This window comes from Thunnus maccoyii, chromosome 24 (genome assembly GCF_910596095.1).
Source record: "Thunnus maccoyii chromosome 24, fThuMac1.1, whole genome shotgun sequence".
Taxonomy (NCBI): Eukaryota; Metazoa; Chordata; class Actinopteri; order Scombriformes; family Scombridae; genus Thunnus; species Thunnus maccoyii.
Genome location: NC_056556.1, coordinates 710,269 through 728,334, shown reverse-complemented (window position 1 = coordinate 728,334; position 18,066 = coordinate 710,269). Strand labels below are relative to the sequence as shown.

General features: G+C 37.0%; 2 protein-coding genes across 15 annotated transcripts in view; both read left to right on the top strand.

The window, feature by feature from the left end:
* The window catches only part of LOC121891678 (protein NLRC3-like), a 1,105,688-nt gene that overhangs the window by 935,918 nt on the left and 151,704 nt on the right, over nucleotides 1-18,066 (top strand). The window lies entirely within an intron of this gene.
* abi3bpb (ABI family, member 3 (NESH) binding protein b) overlaps nucleotides 1-18,066 on the top strand; it is a 38,755-nt gene that overhangs the window by 3,808 nt on the left and 16,881 nt on the right. For 7 of the 14 annotated variants that reach the window (XM_042404230.1, XM_042404229.1, XM_042404227.1 and 4 more), the window contains exons 2-10: nucleotides 3,890-4,069; nucleotides 8,775-8,843; nucleotides 8,927-9,059; nucleotides 11,762-11,943; nucleotides 12,259-12,311; nucleotides 13,822-13,861; nucleotides 14,490-14,570; nucleotides 15,245-15,319; nucleotides 17,794-17,997. In XM_042404230.1, coding sequence (XP_042260164.1) covers nucleotides 3,890-4,069; nucleotides 8,775-8,843; nucleotides 8,927-9,059; nucleotides 11,762-11,943; nucleotides 12,259-12,311; nucleotides 13,822-13,861; nucleotides 14,490-14,570; nucleotides 15,245-15,319; nucleotides 17,794-17,997 — 1,017 coding nt within the window. The remainder of the gene's footprint in view (nucleotides 1-3,889; nucleotides 4,070-8,774; nucleotides 8,844-8,926; nucleotides 9,060-11,761; nucleotides 11,944-12,258; nucleotides 12,312-13,821; nucleotides 13,862-14,489; nucleotides 14,571-15,244; nucleotides 15,320-17,793; nucleotides 17,998-18,066) is intronic. The other 7 variants (XM_042404234.1, XM_042404233.1, XM_042404231.1 and 4 more) reach the window with 3 other exon arrangements.

The window sequence follows — 18,066 nt, the reverse complement described above, 5'->3', positions numbered from 1 at the left end:
TAAGGCTGAGAAATCAATAAAGAGGCTAAATAAAGCCCCCATATAGGCTGCAGAGGTCGTTACAGCCTCACCAGCAGTGCAGATAAAAATATAAAGTTTGTCCTCAAGGTGGCGCTAAATAAAGTCATTAAAATCTGTGAAATATCTGCTAATGTTAATTTTAATGTTTTGTAGGCGCCACAGCTCCTCCTGCGCTCTGATGAACGTTTACTTTAGTATTTTTATCAGTTAGCTGCCTTTTATTTCCTAAAAAAAACTTTATTTAACAAGATTTGAAAACATTCACAAAGTTTTAACATTGATGACTTTACATGACGTAACTTTATTGTTAGCTAACGAAAACTAGCTGAAGCTAGCTAAACACATAATGTAATGTTAGGTACTTGTTAGCGCCTTTGTGGTACTCCCTTGTTAACTTTTAATACTTAACAGCACATATTAAGTCATATTTTATTGTACAGTTGATAGTTCTTTGTAGTACTCAGTGATGCTTTCTGGTACCTCGTTATACACTTTATGGGTGATTCTTAGTAGTATTTTATGGTACTTTGTTGTACTTTTATAGCAGATTGTTGTACATGGTTTCATGTATTACTTTCAATATTTGTAGTAGTTTCTTGTAATATTTTGATTGACAGTTTGTGTTTTTTTCTGATACTGTTGTACGTTTGTGTACTTACTCTGGATGTTTTGGTACCTTTTGATTCTTTGTGTGATTCACAGTTTTCAGTTCTGGGTAAAACACGCTTGAAGTACTTTAATGTTTCTTCCTTTTGAGTTTTTGTGGTACAGCGGTTTATGTTTTGGCCTTGTTGGTACTTTGGTGGTTCTTTGTGGTATTTGTTGTACTCTATTGTGTTTTCATGGTAGTGTATATTCTTGGTTCTTTTTGTTGTAGTACTATGAAGTACTTTTTATGGTACATTTAATTGTTAGAAGTGTTTTTCTTTCATTCTTTGTCATATCATTTGTCTCTTTGTGGTTCTTTGTGATATTTTTCTGGTATTTTGTTGTACATTCTTGGTGGTAATTTTTGGGTTTTATAATACAGTTTACAGTTCTTTGTAGTACATAGTGGTACTTAAAGGTTTCTGTCTCTTACCTTTGATACTTTATGGTACTTTGTTGTACTCTTTTTGGTTGCTTTTATGGTTCCTTGTGTGTTTTGTCATTTATGTTTTGGTTCTTGTTGATACTTTTTGGAGTTGTAATTTTTCTGTGTAGTTTTTGGCTCTTTTTTGTTGTAGTACTTTGGCACATCCTTAAGTTCTGAGGATAAATGAGAATCACTGGACTGTTTTGACAGTGAGAATGAATGAACGGACTCCTGTACGTTGTCAGTCTGAGGAAACTGAGCAGCTGTCAGCCTGAAACAGCGGAGTGAGATGTTATCTCTGCTGTTAGGAAGCAGGATTTTCCTTTATGTTAAACAGGTTTTTTTTTCTGGTGTGGAGCAACTTCAACAGAAAGCAGTCTGATGTCTTTCATGTCGGGTTTTATCCCCTCCACTCAATCAGCTGCTGTTGGAAAGCCTCCGACAGGCTTGAGCGGTGTTGCCAAGAATGAGCTGCATGATTCCACATGTCCAGCATGTCGACCTCTCCGTAGGCTTTTCCCACACTCATCTGCAGGACGCCAGCGCAATCTGCTAAATAAACATCCCAAAGAAAACCTGGACGGGCCGAAGACGGATGTACGGCTCTCGGAAAATACAGGCCTCCCCAAAAACACAATCCAGGCACATGCTGTTCCTTGCAGCTCTGTCGACGTGTTCGGATCCTGAACGCCTAATTACACCTGATTGTTTCGCTGTGCAGCAGCCCGCGGCGGCGCAGAGAGTCAATCAGCTAAAACAACAGTTCAGCAGCAGAAAAATGTTCCTGCGATGGAGTTTATCTTTCAACCTGTTGATCCCCCTGCTTGCTCCTTTTAAAGGGAAATGTCGCTCAATTCAAGACATTTAACTAGTTTTGTCTAAGATTTTAGAAAATAAATGTTAATTCACTTTAAATCACTCTTCTACGGAGACCCAGAAGGCCCAAAGGATGATATTTTTTTGCCATGTGAGCATCAAATAGATAAGAAAACAACTTGTGTACACAAGATTAATGAGAATATAGGCTTAAACTGGAAAAAAAGACCAGAAGTCCTTTAAGAACTCGAAGCGCCTGTCGACCTGCTGCTGGTAAAAAGTGAGAAAAGTTCAATGAAATTTGGTGGAAAGTTAAGATTTCTTCGTTTATTTCAGTTTTAAGGAGTTCAGATTTCTCTGGCTCATCAGAAAACAAAATATTCAAACTTTCATTTAAGATTTTCAACTATTTTTTTTCCAAGATTTTAGAAAATAAATGTTAAATTGATATCTAATTCACTTTAAAAGTCCAAAAAGTACCATTTGTGCACAACAAATTATGTAATAATGAGAATACTTGACAATATCTCATGTAAATATATATAAAAAAGTCTCTTAAACTCAACTTTTAAGCTAAAAAACACTTTTTCTGTCATTTTCCACGTCAACAACAACCTGTTTCATTAACAGGATGAAGCTGTTAAGAGTTCATCTGCAGTTCGTTTTGTGTTAAATCCTAAAATGCGAGCGAGGAGACGATCGCAGCTCCTTCATGTGGCTTCATAAACTCCTGTTTTCCTTTATCACAGGTTTGTAGCAGCTGAAACACTCGACTCAGCATAAAAAAAAGCTTATTAGCTGCAGTAAAAAAGAGTTTCTGATGTTTCCGCACTCGACTTTGAAGTCTACATGTGTTCTTAAAGTATAAGTTAAACTCAAGTTACAGAGGATTCAGTCTGAAGGGACACACTGTTCCTCTGGAGGAACCACGCTTTGATTTAATTTCATGCTCAAACTCTCCTTATCTTTGTTCTTTATGTGTTTTCGAGATTTCCCTCGAGGCTGTCCGGACAAACAGTTAATGAACGTGTTCGACCTGAACCTCCGGGTTCAACCCAGCGTCACGGTCGGCTTTTAAAACTTTAACAAGTACAGAATGTTTCGGTTTCTCAAAGAGTTTCCTCAGGAACTATAAAGCTGTTTCTGTTTATTACGACTGGAGGCTCTGATGACGTACAGGCACAAAAACCAACGACAGAGGAGGACGTGACTTTACGTTTATACTCCGATGCTGATTGGACTAATGAGAGACAGGACCAGCTGCATTGTGGGAATTGTAGTTTTAAGTAAAATGTCAGTCAGACATCAATATTGTAGGTCTCAGTAATCAAAGATGGTGAAAAGTACATTTACCCAAATACTGTACTTAAGTACAGTTTTGAGGTATTTGTACTTTACTTGAGTATTTCCATGTGATGCTACTTTCTACATCTCAGAGGGAAATATTGTACTTTCTACTCCACTACATTTATTTGACAGCTTTAGTTACTTTTCAGATGAAGATTTGACACAATGGATAATATAACGAGCGATTTCTGACGTAGTATCTACTAATTTTGACTTTAAAATTCTAAATTGCGACATTGTTTCTTTGGCTGGTATCTCATAATTACGCGTCTTACTTCATTCTACTGAAGGTTTCATAACTTTTTACTGTGTAAATGTTAAATTGTGTAATTTTAATTTTTAAAAACTTAAATGTTTTGACTCAGTATCATAGTTTGAACTGAAAAAGTCTAATTTTGACTTAAATCATCAAAATATTGATGTGGTATCTCGTGACTTTGAGTAAAAAAGTGCAAATTTTAACTTGAAAAAAAAATATATAAATTCTGACCCAGTATCTCATATTTGTGGCTTAGTATCATAATTTTGACCCAAAAGCTGTAAATTTTCACTTAGAAACGTCGTCATTTTGGCATAATATGTTTTTCTTCTCCTTCCTCTAACCCTCCCCTCTTCTTTTTCTCTCCGCAGTGCGGCGGCAGAACATGAAGGTTCGGATCAACGCCACCGGCGACACCATTGTGATGAAATTTGTGCGTCCGAGTCCGGACGTGAAGCTGGAGGGTTATATTCTGGGTTACGGCAGCAGCATGTTCTCCAAACAGTTCATCCAGCTGCCCGAGAACGGGAAACCCTACGAGACCGAGATGGGTAAGAAGAGCGTCTACGGAAGCCTGAGGAGGCCAAATATGTTTACTAATTATCAGAGTTTTGTTTTCTAGTCACAAAACTACTATTTGCACAATAATTACAGTTTTTATGTTAGATAACCAATATTAAGTTATTTATTATTTATTATTTCTTACTAATTTTCTTCCGTGTCCGCTCTAGGCTGCCATACTTCTCAGCAATGTAGTTTATTGTTTTGTTTTGAAGCCTCAAAAATCAATATTTTTTACTTTTTCTACATAAAATTACATAATTTTAAAAATAAAGCTAGCAACTGACATTTACAGTGTATCAAGGACATAAAATCCAGCAATATTTTTAGATTTTTGAAAATACTACTTACGAATAAAAGGTATTAACGTATATCCGGACCTTTTCAGAGGCTCAAACTGAAGTTAAGTTGATTTAAAGTTAAATTAAATTTAAATTTAGTTATGAAACTCTGCAGTGTTTGATGAGCAAATGAAACTCTTCATTGGATAAAAGTTATTTAAGTTTATTTCAGTTAAATCAGGTGAAGTTTTGAGTTTGTCGTCTGTTAGTATAAGGGTTGTAAAAATAAAACAGTTTTATGAAAAATATATTATTTGGAAAGGCATTTTTCTCACAATTGCACAATTTTACACTAAACTTAAACGCACAATATGTAATTTCAGCCGCTAGCGGTCTCATTCAAAACAATAACAAAAGACGGAGTGTGATGACGGTGTGAAGATTAGATTAAAATCGTTAAAATACTAATTAAAGCTGTTTTAACTTAAAAAAATCAATATTTCTCCGACGATGTTTGGTGCCCACCGAACTTCCTGGAGGGGCTGTTAGCCGAGCTGCTGCTAACGTTTGTCCAGTTTATTTCTCTGATAACTTAAGATCCAGACGTCCAATGACTAAAATCCTTCTTCCGGCTAAAAGATATAGTTAAAAACCACCTAAATTTATCATGAAAATGTGGCTTAAAACTGAATTAAAGTCCATTTATAACAGTTTGTGTGGAACAACCACAACACCGATGTATTATCTTGTATGTGTGTAAGTTACTCTTTGGTAGACGCCATTGTAGCGCCGCCGTATGCATCTGGTGCGTGTTTACTCTTTGGTAGAGGAGGTATGACGCCATCGACAGGCGACCAAATGAAACGGTCCGTTACTTTGATTAAATTACAGATTTCTCTGAGTTTGAAAATACACAACTCAACAACATATATAACACAGGTCTAGTTGTTTTTAGACATTTTAATGTGGAATAATTACATATTAGAGCTTTAAAGCTTCCCACATGTCATCTTTCAGGAGACTGACAGAAAACTTTAACAGCAGTATAAAAGAACTGATGCAGCAAAAGAAGATTTTTCATTTTTAAAACATCTCTCTGTTGTGGGGGATTTTCATTCACACCCCTCCCTCCATGAAACCTTGGTACTCGTGGGAAACAGGGAGTTTTATACTTTGGGGAAAACCCGAACATGAGACGCTTGGAGAAGCTTTGAGACTCTCTCTCTCTTGCAGCAGCAGGTGGCTCTGATCCCTTTTCTGAAGCTCAGCCAGGAATTTTTATCCCATCGCGACAAAAATAAGTGAAAGTTACGACGGTGTGACGGCGTGTGAAGAAGCGTATCATCGGCCACTAAAAAGAGAGTAAAAGAAAAACCTGCTGAAATACGTCCGTCGACACCTTTTGAGATAAATTATTGCAGGAAGTTTGAGCTGCATGACGGGAATCAGTGGAGCTTTGTGTTAAAAACTTAAAAATGTGGCTGAAGTTTGGTCTTCTGCTTTCCTTCATGTTGTGAACTAGCTTTTTTATGCTTTCTTCCTGATGACGTACCGTACGACGGTAAGATACTGAGTCTCCAAATTTGGCTGAAATCTGGTGGACAGATCACCAGCGATTGATAATTCAGATTTGGGTTTTCCATCATTTTTCCCTTTTGGAAGCTTGTGACGTGCTGTGTTCATGTGCTGCTGGGAGAGTCGGACATCCTTTAAAAACACTGGGGCTTTGTATTATGTTTAAAACTGTACAAATTTGGCTGAAGTTTGGTGGAAGATTCTTGGTAGAGCAGTTCAGCCCGACTCCACCGTCAGCATGTTGAAGTGTCTTTGGGCTCCCGGTGGTTACAACATCAACTTCGTGTTTAAAAAAAAAAATGTCAAAATTTGTTGGGCAGATCACCAACAACCCGAATATCTTCTGTTTTCTTTGTTTGTTTATAAGTCAGATGTTTATTCTTTGTCTTTTTGCTTTTAAGCAACATGTTGCATTCAAGTGCTGCTGGGAAAGTAACACGCTTTTAAGTGCTGCATGGAAATCAGACATCTGGGACTTCCGTGCTGCCTTTACTCTCCACTCAGTGGTGGAAATTAAATCCAGAAGATAAACATTATGAATAGTTTGAGCTCCACTGAGAGACGTTTAATTTAATCTCCATTTTTGTCGCTGATCTGTCATCTCCGCTGTCTCTGCCCTGAGGTCACCTGTCAATCAAACGTGTGGGCGGGGCTGTGGTGTCAGAGCTCTTTTTACTCACTTGAGGTTTTGTTTACCTTCCTGGTTTAAAAGCCCTCAGTGGAGAATCATCCATCAGCAGTGACCGCAGTGTTGACTCTGTAAATCCCACACTGACGGTGGTTTTTGGGTTTTGGGTTTTTTAAGCCACATGACACACTGGAGTTTGGTGGACAGGTCACCGCTTCCCACTTCTCTTTTGGATGTTTTCCTCAAGTTGTATCAACTGTGAGAGCCTGAAGACTTTTCTACGAAGAGTAGAAAAACATCAGCTTTGTACCATATTTTGCTGTTTGGCAGCATTTGTTGTGCTGTGTTCAAGTGCAGCTGGGAAATTCAGACATCCTTTAAAAACACTGGTCTGTAGCTGCCAGAGATTTATAAAAATAAGAAACAGAAACATTCAATAAGAAAGATCATTTTTTACAATAAGTATTCTGTTTTTATACACCAACATTTTTGGTGGAAATTAGCCATTTTTTTTTACCAATTTAAAAATGAAGTTTAGTTAAATTAAATCATCAAACATGAGCCAATGATTGATTCACCAGAGTCACAGAAACAGTTAAATGAAAGATGATTAAGATGATTTAAATGTGTCACATCATATACATAATTTAAAACAGAATACAAAAGTTATAAGTTACAAAATGTTTTACAGGAAGAAAAACGGAAAAAACAAGGAGAATTAAGTGAATAATGTGTAAAATAAACCATCGGATGGATTTAGCCAAAATTTGTTTCTCCATAAATGAAGCGTGTTGCTGCTTCCAGAAAAACAAATAAATGTTGAGTACTGAATACAGATTGTTACAGAAAACAAGAATTTCCTTCATCACTAAAGTTCTCAGCAGGCTGAGATGAACAGAAGAAAAGAAAACGTGACGGAGAGAATAGACGACCTTTTACCGTGACCGCAGACAAATAATGACTCACACAGGTGATTGATGAGGTCATGAGGTGGGGGGGGGGGGGGCAGCATGTTTCCACCTGTTATGGGTAAATATGTTGAAGAAAGTCAGATCTGGTCCACAGTTGTGTCTTAAAATCACGTCATTTGAAAAAGTTATTTTGCGTTGAAGGAATAAAAAAATATATACTTCAACTCTAAAACAGCAGCAGCACACTCACAGCTCTTTAATATCAAGTTAATAAAAAAAACACAAAAAAGCCAAAATTGGATGTTTTAGAGGAAAGAACACGACGTTAATGGTCAAGATAATGAATGAAATGCTTCTTTAAGGTGTAAACATGAGCATGAGGAAGATTTAATGAGTAAATTCAGACAGAAAAAAACATTTCAAGAGTAAATATAAAAAGAAAACTTGGATTTTTCATTGATTAAAACATCTTGTTGTTGTTTTTTTTCAGTGGCTCAGGTGTGTTTGGAGGTGGGCGGGGCTTTAGTTTCTTATGAAACCTAAAACATAAACATCAAATAGCTCCTCTCTGAGCAGAAATAAGATTCATTTTTATAAAAAAATGTTTCAGCTGTGAGTGTTTTCACATGTTGAGAGAGTTTTTTTTTTTTTCTTTCGGTAACCGTTCACATGTGTGCGTCTGCTTTCTGTCCGACTCTCTGCTGCTCTGGGGGGGTTGTTTTAATGGGCGAACAAAAAAACCCGCCATGACATCATCATCATCATCATCATCATCATCTTCCTCTTCGTAGCTCTTTTCCATAACAAAGTCCAGCATTCCTCACATGTTTCTGCCACCCAGCAGTAACAATGCAAGCTGTGCTGCATGTAAAGGCAGCAGCAGAGAGTTTTCATAGAGATTAATAGTAAAAGCAGGTATTTTACCCTAAAAAACACGTCACCATGAAACACGACAATAAAAACTAATTTGCTAAAAGTCTGCATTAACTCCTTAAACTCTTCATTTTATAAAATATTAAAATCCAATTCGACTTCTTTTTTGTTTTGTTTTCTTGCTGTTACTGGAAAGATAGAGAAGAAGCACCATTTAACTAGAAAACGCCCTGTTTTCTTCTTCTTCAAATCATTTTCTACATATTTCCCCTGAGCTACTGGAAGGGAAATGTTCATCCACAGACAAAAACAAACCATCAAATATTCCCAAATTAAAAACAGAAGCATGACTGAGAGAAAACTTTTACATAAAACCACAATTTTATTTGGATAAATAAACAAAGAGACTCTTTATTTCATGTCTTAGACGCAGAACCCAAGTACCTGGTGGCCGTCCAGCCAATCCCAGCCAACGACGTGAAGAAGCACTGCACAGGTACGATGACCACTTTCCTGTCAGGTTTGTACCGCTGCGCCGGTCGGCAGGAAGTCTCACCCTGTACTCACCTGTGTCTACAGGGAAGGTGAACCTGGAGAAGCCGCTCCACCTGGTGATCGGCTCCGTCAGCCCGACGGCGGTGCTGCTGTCCTGGGGAAACTACCTGAAGACGCCGTACGAAGGGAACATCATGAACGAATGTCTCGAGGACGGGTGAGAACCGCCAAAGATCAAAGATCTAATTATGAATTAATCATCTATATATGAGAAACATATTGATTATGTAATACATATTTAATAATCCCAATATAATTTCATAATTACATCATCCATATGACATAATTACAAGAAGTCATAATTATGAGAAAAGTACTTGTAATTATATAATTTGCAGATCACACTTGAACTAAAAAATAATTTTATAATTAATTAATAATAATTAATATATATGAACTCACAATTACATGATTAATGATAATAATTTGGTTCTATATATCATAATTATGTCATGTCGTAATTATGAGAAAAGATCTCAGAATTACGTGATCTGTGCGCCTTAATGTCTGCTAGTGATGAAAATATAAAATACAATTGTAATTAAAGCTGCAAGCAGCGTTGGTCGCAAAATTGGGTGAAAGTCTTATTTTGAAATTGAGATTGCGGACTTCCTGTTGGATTTAGGTCAGGGGTGTCAGTGTATGATTTGTAGGTCTTGATGAGACGAATAATTGAGTTTTGGTTTGATCTCTATATGACATTCCTACGGGCCGTGGCGGCCATTTTAGTTACATAGGTGGCCCTAAAAAGCACATTTTGGCACTATAGGGTTTAATTTTTACATTTTATCAAATTTTTCACCAGACCTGATGTGCGTGCCAAATTTGGTGAGTTTTTGAGCATGTTTAGGGGGTCAAATTTAGGTGTGATGTCCCGTAATAAGAAAGAAAGAACCTGTTTATTACTACTTAGCGACATTTCACATGAACCAGCCGAGCCTTCAGCCAATCAGGAAGATGAATCATTCTGCTGGGAGACACGCAGTTGAAATATATTTCTGTATTTTTGCTGCTGTTGTGTTTTCCAGCGCAGGTGTTTGAATCGTCTGTATGTGTTGAGTGATATTACACCGACCGACCGGACGCACTTTTCCGTCATCTCTCACGTTCTCCTGCCTTCAGTATGACATTTCTTTTTCCTCCTCTGTCAAACAAGTTGGAAAAGGTGTCGGAAAGGTTGACCCAGGAGTCCTCTGCCACTCTGGGCATCTTATTAAACGCTAATGTCAGTTCCTTCTGTGTGTTTGGCTGCTGCCTCTGATTTTTCATGAAAAAACACGACATGAGGGAGTGAAAGTGGAGATCGGCTGACAGTGTCGGGATCTGTCCGCCAGGATTAACGGCAGCTAACGGGAGAAGTTGTTTCCATGATGAGGTCACACCGAGACCTTGGGGTCCTGTTAGCCTGCAGAGCGAGGGCTTAGTGTTAGCAAGGCGCCGAAATCACCGAACCGTACGAAGGCGTTTTCTTGTCGCCTTTGAAGGGAAATTTGGACTAATCATTTTGTGTGAGGGCCAGCCGAACAGGCTTTGAAACAGACCAGAAACAGTCTTCAGTTTTGGGGCCATTAAGCAGCGTCAGAGACCTTTTGTGATGTAATCAACTCTATCATCAGACATGAACATTGATATTGGACAATTCCACAAAACACCAGAAGAAGTACTACAAATTAAATGACAAAATACTGATTTTGTAATTGTGTGTGTGTGTTTTCTGATCGGACACTGCTACGGTTAAGGTTTGTTTAGGCTGGTTAGAGTGAGAGAAAGATCATAGTTTGGTTTCAAATGACTCGGTTTAGGGAATGAATGTGGTCGTGGTTGAAAAAACCCAACTCTGACAGTCGGTTGGAAACTGAAAACGAGGCGGTCCACTGTTGGCCCATCCATCCATGATTTTGTGGCTCTAAAATAACGTCACCCAACTTCAACCTTTGCTCCTGAGAGAGCTCTTTGTCACTTGAAACATTTGTTGAAACGACTGATGTTTTTCTTGGAATCATACTCTTCTTAACAAGCCAGCAGCAAAAATACAAGTTTGGGATTGTTCCATTATTCCAGATGAACCCCTGACTCAACCTTGATGAACTACACATATTTTGAAAGCACAAAGACTTACAAGTCCACTGGTGTAAAATATTTTAAGATCCAAATATCACTGTGCCAACAGTTACTAATTTTGTAACAGGAGTTCTTATAAAACAAAACAGAAAAAGAGAACTGAAACTTAAATAGGGAACAAACGTACATCTTTACCATGTTTGTACCTTTGTAAATGTAGTTTAGTATTACCTCGACTATTTTAGACTTTTTGATAGTAAACCAGGATCTGGTCTATCAAGAGAAAGACTAACAGGACATTTTATTTCATATTTGTCATTTTCAAGCTTGTGCACAATAAAAGCTTTAGATATCAGTATTTCTGTATAAACAATAGTTCAAACGCGTCACTCATAAGAGAATTCTTACCTTCCATCTTTGCAGCTCTACAAAGGTTTTTAACGTCTTTTAACTCCTAGTTTTGGTATTATATGCTGATGATATGTCAGATGTTGTGTTTACAGATGGTTCTGCTGCCTCCAAGTGGACAAAAAATCAGTTATTACAGCTTTAAACAAATAGTTTTTGTGCCTAAACGTAACCAAACCCTTACAAATAGGGGCGTCAGATTTGAAATGTGCCATTTTATTTTTATTGTTTATGTAGGAGGAACTGTTTGTGAATGTAAACAGAGGAAAAGCTCATATTAGCATGTAAACTGAAAATATAAAGGACCGAGAATAGAGCCCTGAGGAACACCACAAATCATTATTTTCACTGCTGTTTTTTAAAGCCTCTAACTTCTGTCCTGGCCTTCAGGTTCTACACCATCCGCTACAGGGAGAGGAACAGGAAGTGGATCTACCAGACCTGCCCGACCAGCGACACAGTCATTGACAACCTGAAACCCAACACGGCGTATGAGTTTGGCGTCCGCTCCAACAAGGACGACCGCAGCGGCACATGGAGCAAACCAGTCATCCATAACACCAACATGGGCAGTAAGGAACCAGTTTTATTCAACACTAAAGTAAATCTGAGTGGTTTCAAAGATATTTTTCCAACCAAATTGGTTTAATCTCACACAAAAAGGTCTTGTGATGACTATCTCAAGATATCAGGATAAAGTTCTTGTAATCATGAGATAAATGTGTTTTTGTACTCAGTAGCTAAAAAGTAAGTAAGCTCCATTACTGGCGTCATTTTTTTTAGATTTGGCTCAGAGTTTTAAGAGTTTCAGTCTCAATGTCTGGTTCCTATGTTCCTGCCACATGTTTCCTGGGTTGATTTTCCTCAATTTCTTCTGGACTTCACAGATAAAAATGCACAGAAGCCATACAAGCTGCGAAATCCTCTGGCAAAGCCGATGGTACGTAACCTGCTGCCTGTCAACATGTTTTATAAGTGAATATAAACTTTATGAGTCATTTTCAACAAGATATTGATTTTTTTTTATGATTAATCATGAGCTTACATAACACGTATGTACATTTTGTTCACCATCTAGTTTTTTTTAATCTTGTGGGATTATTTTCATATGATCATGTTCATTTCATGATATGTTTATTATGTGATGAAGAGAAACTTTACAATTGGTTTACATTGGCTTTTCTCTCAAAATATTTCCACTTTATTCTGAAACTAGTATGACTTCATTCTTTAAATATCACAAGATGTTTTTTTATTAAAATATTACAAGACTTTTTCTTGAAATATCACATTTTTTTTATTCTCAAAATATCAGGTCTGTGTATCAAAATATTCCTTTACTTTTCTCAAAACATTTTGACATTACTTTTGAAATATGACCCTCGTCCTCCGTATCATAAAATAAAAACTCTCGCAGAAACATGACTGCACATACATTCCTGTCATGCTTGGCTTCCTGTGGGCCTCTCTGCATGTTCTACGCTTTCAGCACATGTATGTTGTATGACATTCGCCTCCCGGTGGGACGTGCGGGTTGATGTGTGTGTTGTTAATGAGGTTAAAGGTCGAGGTTTGCACACTCCGCCAGACACTAAGATGCTGAACACACTTCCTGTTTCACGGGCTGATTTATCACCTTCAGCATATTTCAGTGTGTTCACAGGATCATGTTCAGTCTGAAGATATGGAAGTCTTTGGCTGCCAATATTAAAGTTAATCCATTTGCATTTGTGTGCACTTGTATGATGAAATACAATTTTTTAATTTAAGATAAAATAAATAATATTCAAATAAGGTATTTTTTAAATAAAAATAAAATTATAAATATAAATAAAACAATCCTTCTATTATTAAAATTTTTCTTTTTCATTACCAGCTAAAAGCTCAAATTTAACATAATTTAAAAGTTTTAAATTTAATTTTGAAGTTTAGTTTGCGTGTTGTATTTTGTCATTTCTGCAACTTTATAACAACAATAATAAATTTGGTTATTTTTATATCATTTTTCAAAGCCGCTGTTACAAAGTGATTAACACACAACAACAAACAATAAAAACAGATACGGGAGTAAAGTTTGAGTTTGTCACACATGATGTGACACAAATGGTTACTTTTAATTTTGGCAGCCACAGACTTCCATATAAATATATAGAAGAAAGTAAATGACAATAAATTTAAACGTTTCAGAAACAAAGCAGCAAGTTTGTTATTCACTTTGCAAGATTTCCCTAAATATCACATCGCCCCTCAGAATACTGCAGCGCAGCTCCCGAACTGATCAAATATTGATCCAAAATCTAAAAATCGATTGATTCAAATATTGTAAATGTATCCAAAGAGTTACATAACCTCTCTTTTCTCTTCTTTTATTATGTTATATTTATTTTAATCATTTGTATTTTAGTTTATTTTTCTTTGTGAGCATGACGTCAATATTTTGTGTTTTTCAGAAACCACTCGGACCTCACACTCTGTTCCCGCCTCGTCCGGGTAAGATTTGTGATTTTTTTTTTTTTTTAATATTTACATTCAGTGTTATTGAACCTGATCAGGTAGCATTTGTTGCAGGTTTGTACACTCGTGTTCAATCTGCAGAAACATCTCAAACCTCAAGTTCAGACCAAAATATTTCACATAACTTCATGTTTTTATCATGTTGGTTTTGTTTTTCTGCACCAAACAGCTTCATAATCAGTATCAACAAATATCACCTGATATCAGAGGTGAAAGCGATTCTTTAAACTGCAGTTTTGTGCGAGAAAAATCACAAAAAGATTAAACTGATTAAACATAAAAAGAAAAGCAATATGCAAATAAAAATTCTTAGGTTATTTTCCATATTTTCATTTCATACGTGGACATATTAATGTAACACCTCGTTTTAAAGCAAAGACTCTCCTCTTCAAGACTGTACTGAGTCTGATAGCCCATATTATATATTATATTATAAAGGAGTTGAAATTTTAAAAAATGAGTATTAAACTGTAAAGTTCTTAAATGATCAGTGAGAGATTAATTCACAAAACAACACAAGTTTGCACTTTAATAAATCATTTTAAACATTCAGACTAACAGTGTGAACGGTTTGATTTACTGTAATGTGTCGACTCGTCCGCAGCTTTGCACAACCGGACGCAGCCGCGACTCCCTGCTCTGTTCAAAAACCCAGGTTTCCCTGGAGCACCACGCACTTCTTTTGGTGATTATTTCTTCTTCTTCTTCTTTCCTACACGCACAAACACACACACTCTCTCTCTCTCTACCTTCACACTTTGGTTTCTTCCCACTCAGGGCTGCAGAGACAGTTTGACATTGCACGTACATCAGAGGGTTCGACCGACTGGAAAAACAGATTCATATGAAAGACAGAATTTTCTTCTTAAAAATTAAATTTGGAAAACGGTTTAGTAATATCTAAACACGGGGTCATCATTTAAGAGTCAGGACAAGATCTGTAGCGTCACGTTTATACCTAAAATCTGTACAAAAAACAACACGAACATCAGCAGTTTATTGATTGTAGAATCAGAGTTGTAAATTGCATCACAAGTTTTTTAAATTTTGTCATTTTGGACACATTAATCACACAGAACTCTGAAAGTTAAAGACATAAACGCACCACGGCATCCGTTACAGTCATTTGCTCAACTTTGCTCACTTGCTGCTGGTCAGGAACAACAAGTGTTATTTGGGCTAAAAACCGACTGTAATTTGGTTTGAAATTGAAACTATTTGTATTCAGCTTTCAGTCCAAACAGGTCGAACCCAACTTCTTCTTCACAAGCTTCTTTTTAAACTTGTTTTCATACTTTCACCACTTTTACTCTCATATTTTTTTTCTTTCTATAAAACCAAACATGTTATTTCCCGCAGTGCCACCTGACAGCCACCAGGACTCTTTCCCTCTGCCAGGTTCAGCTGAACCTAAACGGCCTCATGTGTCATTCGGTAATAAGACAGATGCACTTTTATCCACTTCCTTTTTTTTAATCATCCAGCTTTATCCGCAGCCAGTACTTACCTGCTTCGGCTAAGCACGGCGATGCACCTGGGAGGGGGTGGGGTCTGGGACGTGATTGGCTGCATGCTAGCATGCCGTGAGCCCTGAGAGAGTTAGAAAGTCAATGCGAAGTGTGGAGATGATGTCACGGTCAGGTGATTATACAAGTAAGTTCACTTTAGCCCCGCCCACCCTGAGAATAGCCGCGGCTAGTTTTTAAACACCTCGCTGCTGAAGGTCATGTGACATGATGATGCTTCGTTTGTGCATTCAAGGCGTTTGTCAGCCGCCAGCGTTCTTCTTCTGCTTTTCTTCTTTCACTCTGAAATGATCTGTTCTTCTTCTTTTACCTCCAACTGTATTTGTGTGTTGAGTCTGAAACAGTTAGAATATATTTTCAACCAAATTATCAAGTTAGCAGCTAGCAGCCATCTCAATTTTTCATCCATTTATCCTTAAAAATGTATGAAGGCTTGGTGACATTGTGACCATTTAAGAGGCTCGTTAGGGAGCTAACTGCTTAGATGCTACCTAGCCGTTAACAGATTGGCTTGCTACAACTTGGCAGTGAGCAAGCTAGCTAGTTCAGTCTCTAACCAAAAAATAAATTAAAAAAGGAGATGGACTGCAAAACTTTTTCGTTGACCTCTTAGCAGGAGAAAGATTGAAAAAAATATTTCTTATAAAGATCTGGGATGAAATGTGGGTCCATGTTTGTATTGTTCCAGTAGTGCCTCTACTACTCTACAAAACCAAAAAACAATAAAATTGCACCTAAAAACTGTATGATCAATGAACCCTCTTGATTTGTTTGATTCATCATTTAGCTTCTTTAACTCTGCTGGATGAATCATTGGCTCATTAAATTTAACTTTAAATTCAACTGGAGAACCCAAAGTTCCCAAAGATATTTTAGGTAATTGGAAAGTTGGTGAGAAATTGTAAATTTCTGCCAAAAATATTGGTATAAAGTGTTTAAAACAGACAATTTGTGTGAAAATCAAGAGTTTAAGGGGTTAATCTGTTTTATATTCCAGCAGTAGTTTATATAAAACTAGTTGGTGCTACACAGCTACAATGATAACTTCTTAACCACTTAATTGGTCAATAGTGCAAATTGGTTTGAAAAGCTCGAACTTGACATTTGCTGTGTGCAGATTTTCTTAGTTTCTATAACTGAATCCACTGATTGCAACAAATTTATTCATATAAATTGTTGTAAACGATGATACGTCGTTTAGGTTTTCAAATATGTTGTTCAGATGCAAGATATCTACTGTACCATGACATTTACCTCATGTTGCCCAGAGGTTCATTGATAATGACTCAAAATTATTTGTTTCTACAAAATCATTAAAACAAGGTGGTTAGTTTTGGAAAATAGTGAAATAATCTCTATAGCTCTAGTTTTAATTTAAAAAAAATGACCTCAGAACTCAACAATGGACCAAGTAAATTGTTAAAACTTTTAAATGATTGTAGCAGTTTATGAGTAGATTTTTATGTCAACATTTACGTAAGTTGCAACTCATGTTGCTTTGGCACAAACCTGGTTTAGGTTAAAGGACATTTGGGTTTAATGAATCCAGACTTGTCTCATCTTACTTTTCCAACTGCAAAATGAAAAGATAACAAAGAGAAGTTTTTATTTTCCCAGCAGCTCAAACTTAATTAAATTAGTCTTCAGCGATGAATTTAAACGAGTATTTTACAGTCAATCCTTATATCTTCTTTCTGTCTGTCTATTTGTCTTTGTCTTCAGTCCTCACTGTTGCTGTGTTCGATCATTCTGCATGACAGGACTGCATGTCAGCCACTTGAGATGCAGATGTGGTTGGATTTTCCCGTCAGGGAAAGACAACACAAATTGTTCTGTAAAATCCTTGTTATCTCTGTTTCTACACAAATACAATGTCTTCTGGACTTTTCTGTATTTCTAGGAGGTATCTGATTATGGGACCAAAACATTTAGTCGCCAATTGGAGAATCTAGTTTGAAAGTAGGGCTGGGTGTGATTTTTCAATGAGTATAAAAAGAACTTTGCATAAATAAAATACAGTCTGAAATTGGCAGAATTTAGACTTATGTAAATGAGGAGTTATATGATCAAAAAATAAGAAAGAAAGATTATGAATCAGACCAGACGTTTTTTACTTTTTGCTACAAACACATTTTAGTTGGTACCAAAAAAGTATTGAGGGTCGATACTCAGCCCTACTTGGAATGAAATTGAAATATCTGGTGACTTTCATTTCTCCGTAAGTGTTGGAGATGATGAGAGGAATCAAACTGCATGTCAGCCTTAGTTAAAATACAGTATATTTACCATATATCAACTAGAAAAACAACCAAAACATTTGGTGTCTTAAATCAAACCATCAGATTCCCATGATCACAGTACCTCTCTCCTCTCTTGCTCCAGACAAAGGAAACACTTTTAGAAACGACAGCAACCAACCAGCGGATCCTCCTCCTGCCCTCCCCCACCTCCTGCCCACCAAAGCCCCTCCCACCAACACCACTGCCTCCCCCCTCCTTAAATTACCCTCCAATGGTGACATGCTTCAGGGGCAGACTCAGCCCAGGGCGCCCACTAATGCACCTGAGAAGCCTCATAACCCTTCTGGTAATTTCCACCATCCAACTTCCCTTTTTTATTTTCTTGTGTGAAATAATCGCCAGGTTTTGGAAAATT